This window comes from Orcinus orca, chromosome 3, assembly GCF_937001465.1.
Source record: "Orcinus orca chromosome 3, mOrcOrc1.1, whole genome shotgun sequence".
Lineage (NCBI taxonomy): Eukaryota > Metazoa > Chordata > Mammalia > Artiodactyla > Delphinidae > Orcinus > Orcinus orca.
In genome coordinates this window covers 7,522,193-7,534,956 of record NC_064561.1, presented here as the reverse complement: position 1 = coordinate 7,534,956, position 12,764 = coordinate 7,522,193, and the positions used below count along the sequence as shown (strand labels likewise).

The following is a 12,764-nucleotide window of genomic DNA, read 5'->3' as shown; positions in this document are numbered from 1 at the left end:
GTGAAGACGGACACGCGGACAGGGAGACACGGCTGTGACCTGCGACTGGGTGAACAAATCCAGGGGCAGAAAAGTACTTTGGTTTCCCAAGAAAATTATGTATGCTAGTACATGACACAGAGAAACACCCCAAATAACAACCCCCCTGCTGATCAGAGGCCCTCAGGGGTGGGGTCTTCAGGGGACTTGGCTCAGCAACGGGTGCATTTCCAATCAGCAGGCGGCAGCTCTAAGGCAGGAGCAGCACAGGTGGGTTCAGATGGTGCGCTCTGGGGGCCCCGGCTGCGCCCCAGAGCCTGTCAGTGGCCACACGGCTGGTGGACACAGGCTAGATGTCGATTCTAACCATAAGTGTGAGTCTGCAGGCAGGAGCCGCAGGTGTAAATCCCTATTTACATGTGACTGTGACGAGCTTCAGAGCCACTCTGGCTTTGGCTTCCTTGGCACGGCCTGGCTGAGGAACTGCCCATCAGGTGTCCCAGACGAAAAGGGCAGAACCGACTGGGGTGGGGCCTAGCAGCCACTTCCCACGAGGAACCCCCATGGCAGGGGGTTTACGTTAATTAAAGCCACGGTCAGACAAACACAGGATTTTCAGAGCCCCGTTCTCATGCTTGGGATGGGCCTGGCTTTGTACTGGGTCAGGAGGGTGAGCCTGCACACTGGACACCAGCTCCCTGGGCCCCAGTTTCCTCATCCGTAGCTCAGAGATGCACATCAAGCACCAAATGTCATCAGTACGACCAAGGCCGACAGGTGTGGTAACACGTAAACATCTCCTCCATCCACTGGGTCAAAAACTCCACCACTTGACTTAATCCCCTACACGGTTAGTGAGGCCAGATGCAGCACCTTCTGGCTCGACCCCTTCCCAAACCGGGAAAAGAGCTTTTTGTAGGCGAGGGATGGTGCCTGCCTCCTATCTGGGTCATGGTTTATTCTTGGTAATTCCCTGATGGCCCAACTAGAGCTGCCTTCACAACTGTGTCAGCTAAGAGGCTGCCCCGCGTGCACAGCCCCCACTGAATGCGCCAACCCAGCGGTCCAAGGCTGAGAGAACACACAGGACGTCAGAGTGCTTGGACCTGGATACCAAATCCCTCCTGCTTCGTGGCCCGCTTTCCTGTAGGCTGTGGTAGGGAGACATGGCCACCAGGGAGGGAAGTCTGAGGCCTCTAGAGACAGGCGGAGACAAGGGGGGCCTCACCACAGCCCTGCCAGGGACACGGCAGGCAAGACAGGTGGGTCGAGAGTCACCGCGTGTGACCAGGCTCTTCGGGCAGAAAGCCCGAGAGGAGCCAGTCCACATGTTGCGCAGACGCAGCCAGTCTCTGGACGTGGCCCAGGGCCAGCCTGGGGACAGATGGTCGGAGAGGCAAGCCCAAGGTCACCTCGACCGGGGCTGTTCGCACACAGAGCAGCTGTCTTTTTACACATATGTGGGGGAATCACTGAGAAATGTCTTCGGGGGCTTTGAGAAGATGGGAAGCGTGACACACTTGCGACAATCCTGGGCTGGATCACGGGCTCCCTGACAGCACGCGACGGCCTGGGCTGGCTTGTTTTACAGGCAGACACGCTACCTTTGCAAGGATGTGCTTGTCTTTAATGATGTACTCGTAGGTCGTCAGCAAGACGTTGAACTTGCCGCTCCGGAGCTGGGGAACGAAAGCACGTCTGGCTGCTGGAGAGCCCTGTGAGGGAGAGAAGACACGCGCGTCTCAGCCTCTGGGCCTCGGGTCCTGGCCCCTCACGCCGGCAAGGGCAGAGGGCCAAGTGTGGGGAGCGGAGAGAGGAGTGTGGGTCCTGGGCGGCCCGGGCCCCTGGGAGGCTTGCTGCCTGCACCTCCATCGGCCTCACTCCTGATGGTCAACCAGCTCCGCTTCCCACACCCTCCTCTTCCCGGGTCCCCATCTCAGGCCTCCAGGCCTCCCACACAGGCGCAGACTGCCGTGATCACTCCCAAAGGGCAGCTCCAGACTCTTGCCGGTTAGCAAATCTGCCCCGTCCCTCCTGTTCGAAGCTCACGTTCCAGACAGAGCTGCACTCGTTCCCATAAGCTCTTGCCAGCCGAACGACTTCTAGCTCCTCAAACGCACCAAGTTCTCCCCAGACACGCTGTCCCCTCTGCCGGGACCCGATTTTCCCCATCATGGGGCCAAGAGCCTCTCAGCACAGGGTGGCGAGCCTGGACCCGGTAGACCTGTGGCCAAGGGCACAACGGGGCTCTGCCACTGAGTGGCTGTGTGAGGCCCTCTCTGCCTCTCTCCCCACGAGGACAAGAGGCACATTTAGTCCCCACTTCACGGGAGAACTGATCTAGGGGTGGCACTCAGAGCAGGCCTGCACGGGGCCCACGTGTCCTGGTGTCCCCCGTCACACAGCAGCCCACGGTGGACACTCGCTAAGTCATCCCACGTGAATGGGTTTTAACCAAAGCTCAGCAAGAATAATGAAATCTTCAGGTGAATGCGTTAATGTCACCACATTCCACAAACTGAGTCCATAACTTCAGGTAAAAAAGAAGCATCACTCCTCGAAATAAAGTGATCCAAACCCTGTGTTAATGGCAGGATCCCATGTGTATAACATAAGAAGACGCGCACATGCACACGTGCATCCTGGCATTAATGCAAGTTGATGCCCCTCTTCACCCACATGTATCCCCTGTTCTCCCACCCTGCCCATGCCCACCTCCTCAGGGGGCGACGTACCTTGTAGGACACCTTCACCACCGAGGGGGCCCACTTGTCAAATTCGTATGCCCAGTTGGACAGCGTTCTGGTGGAAACAAGGAAGGGAGAGTCAGGGTCTAGTTCTGTTGCCAGCAACTGTCCAACAGATGCCCAAGAGGAAGTGAAGCTGATGTGTGTATGACCCTCAGAGCCGGCCGGGTAATGGACCATCTGAGGGAAGGAGGGGATGGTGCCCCAGGTGGAAGACACAGGGACACACAAAGGCGTGGTGGTGGGTATAGGGTCAGCCTCCGCCAGGGCGGTCGGAGAGGGCCAGGACCAGGAGCTGGACCCTGGAGATCAGTTCTCTGTCACCGCTGTGTGGCCATAGGCCCCTGTGAGAACACACCACAAGCTGCAGACCTGCTGCTCAGAAAAACACAGATTCACGGTGCCTCATTTCAGGCTCAGGACGCTGGGGGTGGGGTGCGGGAGTCATGCCATGGAGGCCGGGGCTACAGGAGACACCACCGAGTCGCAGTGCCACGTCAAAATGAAACTGGCAGTCACTGAAGGTTCCTGCCCGGTAAGAGGCAGAATGAGGATGGGAGGCAGGCGAGACCAAGCCAGGCCTGGGCAGAAGACTGCAGGAGGGGGAGCGCAGGAGGGCTCGAGGCCAGGAAGAGGGGGGACAGACAGAGATGGGCAGTGAGCGGACATGGGGGCGGGTGAGGAGGGACAAGTCACCCCCGACTACAAGAGAGAACCTCAGGAGAGGGTGACAGCGACAGTAAAGCCAAGTTCAGAGCGGGTGGGCTCTCGGGGAAATACTGGGACACAGAGTCTTCGGTGGGGGAGGGAACTCACCCAGACAGTCTAGACCAGGGGGTTTGTAAAGACAGGATGCAAAAGCCAAGTGGAAGGGACTGCTCGCGGCTCACCCAGCTCCTCCCTGCAAGCTCCACTGAGGAGCTCCCCCAGCAGCCAGGGCCAACCAGGTGGGCACAGTCTGAGCCAATGAGATGGAAGCTTAAGTCGCTGGGCTAAAAGTCAGGGAAAGGTCTTGAAGGAGGGTGGAGACTCAGCTGCCCTACGCTCCTGCTGCCCTGGGCCCCGCCCATCATTCTGGGAACCCAGAGGAGATGATGGAGGCAGCGTGGCCATCCTGCAACCAAGAGGGTAAAGGCCTAGGGGCAGGAGTCACGTGCTAAGGATTACTGAGCAGAAAACTGCAGGAGCCTGGGTCCTGGAAGCTTGAAGCCACCTGGCTGTGGGCTTCCCCTTACTGAGGGATCAGCAAGGTTGCCCTGGTTCGGTCACCGAGGTCTGGTTCCTATTACAGGGAGCAATAGGGGAAGGTCGGGGCACTGAGAGAGAGAGAAGCCAAGGGCCAAAGCCTGGGGTGGGGGAGGGGCATCTGCAGAGCGGGAGAAGAGCTGAGGGAGAGTCGGGAGCGGAAGTTAAGGAGACAGGCCAGAGTCAGGGGTCAAGAGGGAGGCAGGACAAGCAAACTCATGGCGGAGAACAGCACGCCCCAGCAGGTGGACGGGACAGCGGGACACTCACAGTCTGAAAACATCCCCCAGGGCACAGGTGGCTCCTGGAGATGACACTCAACAGCCTGGGCCCCGGTCTGGGTAGCACAAGGGTGAAAAGGGCTGAAGATCAACACACAGGATAACTTCACTGAACGGAATGGGGGAAAGCAGCCAACTTAAATGACCTTGGAAAAGATGTTTTGGCTGGAAACTGTAAGTCTAAGGACAAAAGTAACTGGATCTCTAGTTCGCAAGGTTGTTCTTCACAGGCTAAGTATTCTGAAAGCACTGTACACGCACACTGGGAACGAACACACGAGTAAGGAGAAAGGCTAGAATGAGCCCTGTGGTCCCGGCTGAGTCAAAGACAGCAGTATGGTCACACTTAACAGAGACACAGATGACCAGACGCAAACCATGTCAGCACGTGTGCACTAGGGTCAGTACACGTACGTATACTTCCTAGCACTGCACACTGAGAGGACCTAGAAGCAATGACGCCCCAGAAGCAAGGAGCACACCCAGCACCCACATCTTGGTTTCTAAGACCATTTTCTAATAAGGGAAACCAGGGCTTCTTGGAGAAATGGCTGGTTCTAGGCCTGGGAGGGAAATGTACCAGCTGAGCCTGGAGCGTCTTTGGGTGCCAAAAAGCAAAGACGTGCTCAAAAACCCCACAATGATGGGAGCATGTCAAAGGAACAGAGCAGCCAACTGAGAGAGCTCCCAATGGCCAAGGCTGGAATGATTTGAGCAACAAAATAAACTAGTATTGGAGTTTAACCCAAAGTATAAAATAAATATCCAGGAGTCCATATTGATATAAATGATTGAATACATTCACAACTGGGGGGAGAAGAAAGAAATCTTCCACACAGGAAAACTCCAAAAAATTTATGTAGGGATTTCACCTTCAAGGAGGTAGCTCTTAATTGCCCACCTATTATTTGTGGGCTGAACTTAGTCCCTTTTTTCCAGAATACAGTATGGAAGGGGTAAAAAAGAGTAACTTCACAGTGGAGACACCTGACACACACTACCTCAGCCCGGTGATCAAGGTCAACCTCAAGAGTGAAAAGACATGAAGACAGTAACTGCCCCCCCCTTGTGAGGTGATAAAGACACGTGCTTCACTTCTGGTCTTCGTCCCGAAACCCACCATCCCATTTAAGGATGAAAAAATCACCAAACAGATCCAGGCTGAGGTACATCCTACAAAACACCCGACCAGTTCTCCTCAAAACCATCAAGGTCACCAAAATTACACCAAGTCTGAGGAATGGTCACAGACCAGAAAAGATTGAGGAGATGTAAAGGCTAAATGTCATATGGGAGACTTCCCTGGTGGCGCAGTGGATAAGACTCCGTGCTCCCAATGCAGGGGGCCGGGGTTCGATCCTTGGTCAGGGAACTAGATCCCACATGCATGCCACAACTAAGGAGCTTGCGTGCCACAACTAAGGAGCCCTGGAGCCGCAATTAAGGAGCCCGCCTGCTGCAACTAAGACCCGGTATGTATGTATGTATGTATGTATGAATGAATGAATAAATAAATGTATGTATGTATGTATGTATGTATGTCACATGGGATCCTGGAATTGAAAATGGAAATCAGGGCAAAACTAGAGAAATCCACATAAAGTTTACTTAATAGTAATGTGTTTAATTACTAGTAATGTTCCAGTGCTGATTCCTCACTTGTGACGAATGTAACACGGTCACGTAAGATGTGATCAACCACAGGGGGAACCTGGGGAGAGTATACGGGGGCTCTGAGTACGACCTTTTCAACTTTTCTGTAAATCTGATACTATTCTAAAGTAAACAACCACAATGCAATGACAGAGACGTGCTGAAAGGACACAGGGACGGATCTGAAGCATCTCCCTGGGCCAAATCTGGGACAATTTAAGCAAAGTAAATAACAATAGTGTCCACAAGACAATTCTTCTATGAAGAATTACACCATTAAACAATTAAATAAGGGAGAAGAGACAGCTCTTCCTTGTAGTGGAATTCCAAGACCTGTAGAAGGAATGCCGGAAAGAGAAAACCAGTACTCGGCACTTTCCAGAGTGATCATTTCAGGTGAGACTCCTCTGACAGATGCTGAAATTACGGGGGAAAGTTATGATGAGAAATGGTATATTCATATAGCTTCTAAGTGCCTTCTCACAAGTTACTTATAAATTACAAAGGAAAACTCTTAGGTTTATGTGGGGAAACCCGCAGGCACCATGTAAGGAAAGACCAAAGCGATGCTCTCCTGTCACGGAGCCCCTGGGCTTGTGCCTCCCGATGTGAGGCCCCAAGAAGGGCACAGCACCCACCCTGGAGTTTCTCGCCAGAATTCCAGAAAGAAGACACATCACACAAACCCAATCTGAGGGACAGTCTACCAAATGCCTGGTCAGGATTCAAGTGTCAAGATCATGAAGGACAAAGATGGACTCAGGAACTGTCACAGACACGACATGACAGACACACGGCAACAAAAGGCAAAGTGGGATCCTGGACCAGAAAAAGGCCTTTAGTGGGGAAGTCTACAACATCTGAATAGAGTCTCTAGATTCGTTACCAGTTAACAATGATTTGTTAAATCATTGTTACTATCCTGGTGTTGAAACTGTCCTAAGGTTATGTGAGATGCAGGAGGCCGGGTGAAAGGTATATAGGAACTCTTTACACTACTTCTGCAGTTGTTTGTAAGTCTGAAATCATTTCAAAATGAAAATTTAAGAATGACAAACCCAGGCTGCAGAGCAGCACGCTGGACAGAGCTATTCCAGTGGAGATGAAGTCACGCCTGGGAGGCTAAACAGAAGGGAAGGGACTTGAGTAAGTGGAGGGCAGGGAGTCAGCGCACAGGCAAGGGCAGCGAGAAGCAGAGAAGCAGCTGGGCCTGACCACGGCCTGGGACCTTCCGCTGCACCGTGGAAACAGTTCCCTCTCCATGAAGATCTGTTCCTGCCAAGGCAGCCAGATTTACACTGCCATGAAGGACAGAAGGCAGAAGGAGGAAATCAACTTCTCGAGGTGAATTCTGGGAGGGTTCTGGGGCCCCCAGCGGTGGGTGCGTGGCCTCTGGAGGCCTGGCCTCCTTACAGGTAGGAGGGCATGTTCCCATGGGCTGAGGGCTGAGTACTCGGTTTCCCATCCTCCCCCTCGACAGCTGACTTGAGGCAGACATGATTCCCCCTGAGTGCTGGGCCGACGGTAAAGGGGGTTCCCCTTCAGGGCCAAGCCAAGTGTACACTCAGAGGCCTGGCCACATCAGAGCAGACCATCCCCCAGGCCCATGACTGGACTGTTGCCTAACATGTGACCTGAACTGGGTCAATGACAGCCAGTCCTGGGACTTCTGGAAAACACCTGGGAACAGGAGAACCATTATGTGACACATGCGGAGCTGGGAAGAGGGATGCCCAGATGGCCTGAGGAATCCTGGCCCCTGGAAGGGTGCCTGCTGGGAGGAAAAGACCAACGGTACCAAGAGGTAGCTAGTGAAAGAGCCTCCTCTGGACGCCGTTTGGGTATCCAGATGCCACCTGAGCGTCTGTGGTGCCTGGACCAGGCTGGGACGCGATCGACAGGGCTCGGTGCCCCAGCAGTAAGTGGACAGTGTCTGCACAAATGGTTCCACTCCACATTTCTAGTGGGCAGTTATCTGACTCCCGTGACAACCTTGTGTGGAATTTGCTCATTGTGGGGCCTGAAGAGGACACCAAGGACATCCTGTGAGAGCTGCCCCAACAGGAATCATGGACGGGCACTCCATCACCTGCCCTTCTATCCTGAGCCTTGACACGAGAGGCAGGTGGCTATGGGCTGAGTTGTGTCCCCCCCCAAATTTGTATGTTGACATCTTCATGCCCAGCACCCCAGAACGTGACTATATTTGGAAATAGAGTCTTTAAAGAGATAATGAAGTAAAAACACGGTCACTGGGGCAAGCCCTAATCCATGACTGGTATAACTTTGTTGTAAGAAGAGGAAATTAGGGCACAGACACACATAGAAGGAAGGCAGTGTGAAGACACAGGGAGAAGATGGACATCCACAAGGCCAGGAGAGAGGCCTAGGGAGAAACCAGCCCTGCTGACACCTTGTTCTCAGACTTGTGGCCTCCCGGGAAATAGTTCCTATTGTTTAAGCCACCCAGGCTGTGGTCCTTCGTGAGGGTGGCCCAAGCAAGCTAACACACAGGCGTCTGAGCCCAGGCCGGGCTGCTAGTGACCTCGGGCGGTGGGGCCTTCCCATTGGGCACTCCTGGCACCTGGGGTGGGCACACTCACGAGAGAGGTACTATGATGAGGAAGGGCCCGTTGATCCGCTTGTGCTCCATGAGGTACGTGATGAGAGCGATGGTCTGGATGGTCTTCCCCAGGCCCATCTCATCAGCCAGGATGCCATTCAGGTTGTTGTTGTACAGGGACACCAGCCACTCCAAGCCTTTGATCTGCAAGGAAAAGCGGCCAGGACTGAAGCCCAGGTTGGGTTCGGGGGTGTTCCCCGCGCTTCGGAGACTCACAAGTTCTGCCCCAGCCAGGGACCTCCTGCGGCCATCTTCACTTGGTATTTTGCTCTGAGTCAGCCCACTCCTTTCCCACTCAGCCTCATCCTCAGCAATCCTGTCTCTGAAATCACAGGGTTGCTGTGCTAATGAGAGATGTATATGAAATGTCCTTTCTGGGCGCACATTTAAACAGCTAAGCTTCTCACTGTTACAGTGTCCGTCTGTCACTGCCTGACACCAAGCCACACAGCACATCGGGAGCAACCTGCCCTCAACTGTGTGACACTGGATTCAGGAGAGCGTTGGGGTTTCAGGGGAACTTGGTGATGAGTCCACCACATGACTAACAACGGCCTCAACAGCATTTCAAGATTAACTGAAAGGTTTCCAAAGCTTGTGAAGCTTTCTGAAACACAGTCAGTTAGAGAGAATATTGTCTTCAGGGAAAACCTGGAAATTTTCATAACAGATTAAGCAAGTTAAGTCTTGGCCATGTTCTGATTTCTCTGATTACACTGGTCTCTGGAAAGTTCCACTGGCCACAGGATTCACCTTTGGCACTTGATATCAGCACGGATATCAGCACCAGCTGCCTCTTGGGAGCTTACAGGTGAGCCTGGGATATGGGGCCACAGGAGAAGAGATTTTTACTATAAGCAGCTCCATTTCTTGGCTGTTCCAGGCCAGACCCTGACAAAGAGCTTCAGAGGCATCATCACTTCACCCTCAGAGGCTGGCAGGAGGGGCTGCTGCCCCATTTCCCAGAAGGAAGGACCGAGTCTAGGGCTGCTAACCTCTCCTGCCTTGCTGCCTCATGCTGCACAGAGCTCTAGGAAATATGTACTGAGCACCCATGGGCCCACACCTGGGTCCCATTCTGGCTCGGCCATTCCCAAACTGTGTGATTTTGAGGAATCGCTGTACCTCTCTGTTCCTCAGTTGTCCCTCCAACCACCCCCCCTTCCCATGAAATTCGGAGGACCGCAGCACCTACTTCAGAGTGGCTGAGGGAATTCAGATGCTAACAGCCTATAAAGTGCTCCTATTCTTCTTGGCACATATCAAGCACCCAGCAGATACAGATTTATTGCAACATTTCATTTCCTCTTGGTCAGACCATGAAGCTGCTTTACAGATGAGGAGACTGAGGCTCAGAGGGGAAGAGCAAGTTGCCCAAAGACCAAGAGTGGACCGTGAACTCAGGTCTGCCTGCCTTCAGCAGCCACCCACGACCCGGAAACCCCTCTGCCGAGACTGCTATGTGGACATGGCCCCCTCCAACCTACCTGGTACTGCTTGAGGACGCCGTTGACCATGAGCGCCGACTGCTTATCCACCCTCTCGGTGACGGCGTGGGCCACGGCATAATAGGACTGCAGGCCACGAGCGAGAGCCTGCGACACGCCATACTCGTCATCAACATCTTGCTTGGCGTTCCTGGGAGCAAGATCAAAGGGCCGTGTGAAGACACACATTCCTACTTGTGACAATGTGCTTCTGACACAAACCTCCGCAGAGCAGCTTTATGGCCTGAGCCGGAAGATAAGCCAAAGAGCAGCCGCACAGTCTGAGGACAGGCAAGGCAGCAAACACTAATCCAGGTGGGCCCAAGACTAGACTTCTGGGTGCCATGGGAATCAAGTCACTGTCACACCACAGAAGGAATGTTACTTTTAGCCAGAGGCTGGTCACATGGCCCACCCTCCCTACCCGGAGTTCAAGAGTCTAAAGGGAAAATGTACACTCAACAGCCTTGCACAAACCAGAATCATTTATACTTAGGCTGTTTTGTAATCTAATCTAGAATTCTTCAATTAAAAAAACCTCTTTTTATAATTTTATTTTATTTTTTTGGCCGCACCACGAGGCTTGCAGGATCTTAGTTCCCCAACGAGGGATCAAACCCAGGCTCCTGGCAGTGAAAGTGTAGAGTCCTAACCACTGGACCGCAGGGGAACTCCCTGGAATTCTTTTAAAAAATGACTTTAAACTATTTACATTTTATTAATGTGAGAGATATATGTGATCCAACTATCATATTGTTTTATGCTGTGTTTTGTTTTTATATCTTCTTACAAATCCTGCACAGTGAGCTGGGTTTTCCTAGCTTAGAGGGTTTTTTCCTATATATTTCTGATGGATTCAAAAGACTGTATGTTTGGGCTTCCCTGGTGGCGCAGTGGTTGAGAGTCCGCCTGCCGATGCAGGGGACACGGTTCGTGCCCCGGTCTGGGAAGATCCCACATGCCGCGGAGTGGCTGGGCCCGTGAGCCATGGCCGCTGAGCCTGCGTGTCCGGAGCCTGTGCTCCCTAACGGGAGAGGGCACAACAGTGAGAGGCCCGCATACCGCATATGGTTCCCTTCATACCTAGTGCTTATGTAATACATAATGCTCTCAATGCTCTATTTAAGAGTATCCATTAACTCTGTCCTGTAAGCCACAATAAAATTGGTATGTTAATTGTAACTGTGCTTACAACGGCAAAGGATGAGAAATAACCTAAACGACCACCGCCAGACTCAGGCCACAATGTGAGACCATGACAGGGATGCCATGACAGGATGGCCAGATGTGGAGGAGTGAGACACCCTGTGTGCACAGACATAGGAGCAAGGGGCAGAACACTGTGCCCCAGATACACTCGTGCAAATGAAACAAAACACAGATACATGTCATGCTTACTGATGCATAAAATATGTGTGGAAGACACGCGATGCTGGAAGCAGTTTCTTCCAGGGAGGAGATGGGGAGGGCTGCGGCTGAAGCACAAGCATGAAGCGGCCTTCTGTGGTAAACCCAACTATCTCTTTTTTATTTATTTATTTTTTATTTGTTTATTTTATTTTTGGCTGTGTTGGGTCTTCATTGCTGCGTGCAGGCTTTCTGTAGTTGCAGCGAGTGGGGGCTACTCCCCGTTGCGGTGTGCGGGCTTCTCACTGCAGTGGCCTCCCCCGTTGCGGAGCATGGGCTCTAGGCGCATGGGCTTCAGTAATTGTGGCATGCGGGGTCAGCAGTTGTGGCCCACGGGCTCTAGAGCGCAGGCTCAGTAATTGTGGCCCACGGGCCCAGCTGCTCCGCGGCACGTGGGAACCTCCCAGACCAGGGAATCGAACCCACATCCCCTGCATCGGCAGGCAGATTCCCAACCACTGCACCACCAGGGAAGCCCCCCGACTATCTCTTTGTTGGTTTTCTTTTTTTTCTTGTGGTACGCGGGCCTCTCACTGTTGTGGCCTCTCCCGTTGCGGAGCACAGGCTCCGGACGCGCAGGCCCAGCGGCCATGGCTCACGGGCCCAGCCGCTCCGCGGCCTGTGGGATCCTCCAGGACCGGGGCACGAACCCGTGTCCCCCACATCGGCAGGCGGACTCTCAACCACTGCGCCACCAGGGAAGCCCCCGACTATCTCTTAAACACAGGATGAGCCACGTGAATGGATGGAACGTCATTCGACCCCTACAAACATCAGTGACATCTGAAGTAAGTCAATCCGGTGTTTGTGGTCCCACAACGGCTGCCGGCTGGACAGTGCTGTCCGGGGAGAAGCTGGGATTCTAACAGCTTCTGCCGGTGCCACCTCGCGGGAAGCTGGTGGAGGGAGGGATGCCTTACTCAATGATGTGCCGGGCGTCCACCTCGGAGACGTCGTCGCTGTCTGGATCTGGAATCTTCTTCTTGTCCTCCACGGGCAGGGCGGGAGGCTGTGCTGGCTGTGGCTGCTCCTCCTCCTCCTCCTACCAAGAGACAAGCCAGTTCACCTCAGGTCACCCCAGAGTGATGCTTTTACAGCCCACGTGCCCTCTTCCTACCAATCCCAAAACATGTCACGCTTTTTATTTGCACATTCTTTTAATTGCTCAGTATATGATTTTTAGTTTTCTTAGCAGAGTCCAGACACTTCTTTTTAAGGACCTCTCAGGGCATGCTGTACTTCTGTTGCACCGAGTCCCCCGTACACAATGCATACTAGTAAAACAGCTTTTCCCTTCTCTTGGATTTCCTAGGTATTAAACATTTTATAGGTAACCTTCAAT

The 12,764-nt window shown here is 53.3% G+C and overlaps 1 protein-coding gene across 16 annotated transcripts in view; it reads right to left on the bottom strand.

The window, feature by feature from the left end:
* The window catches only part of SMARCA4 (SWI/SNF related, matrix associated, actin dependent regulator of chromatin, subfamily a, member 4), an 87,428-nt gene that overhangs the window by 35,490 nt on the left and 39,174 nt on the right, over positions 1 to 12,764 (bottom strand). For all 16 annotated transcript variants that reach the window (XM_049708120.1, XM_012535863.3, XM_049708128.1 and 13 more), the window contains exons 14-18: positions 12,343 to 12,464; positions 10,016 to 10,166; positions 8,509 to 8,672; positions 2,715 to 2,781; positions 1,584 to 1,694 (exon numbers count right to left, since the gene is read on the bottom strand). In XM_049708120.1, coding sequence (XP_049564077.1) covers positions 1,584 to 1,694; positions 2,715 to 2,781; positions 8,509 to 8,672; positions 10,016 to 10,166; positions 12,343 to 12,464 — 615 coding nt within the window. The remainder of the gene's footprint in view (positions 1 to 1,583; positions 1,695 to 2,714; positions 2,782 to 8,508; positions 8,673 to 10,015; positions 10,167 to 12,342; positions 12,465 to 12,764) is intronic.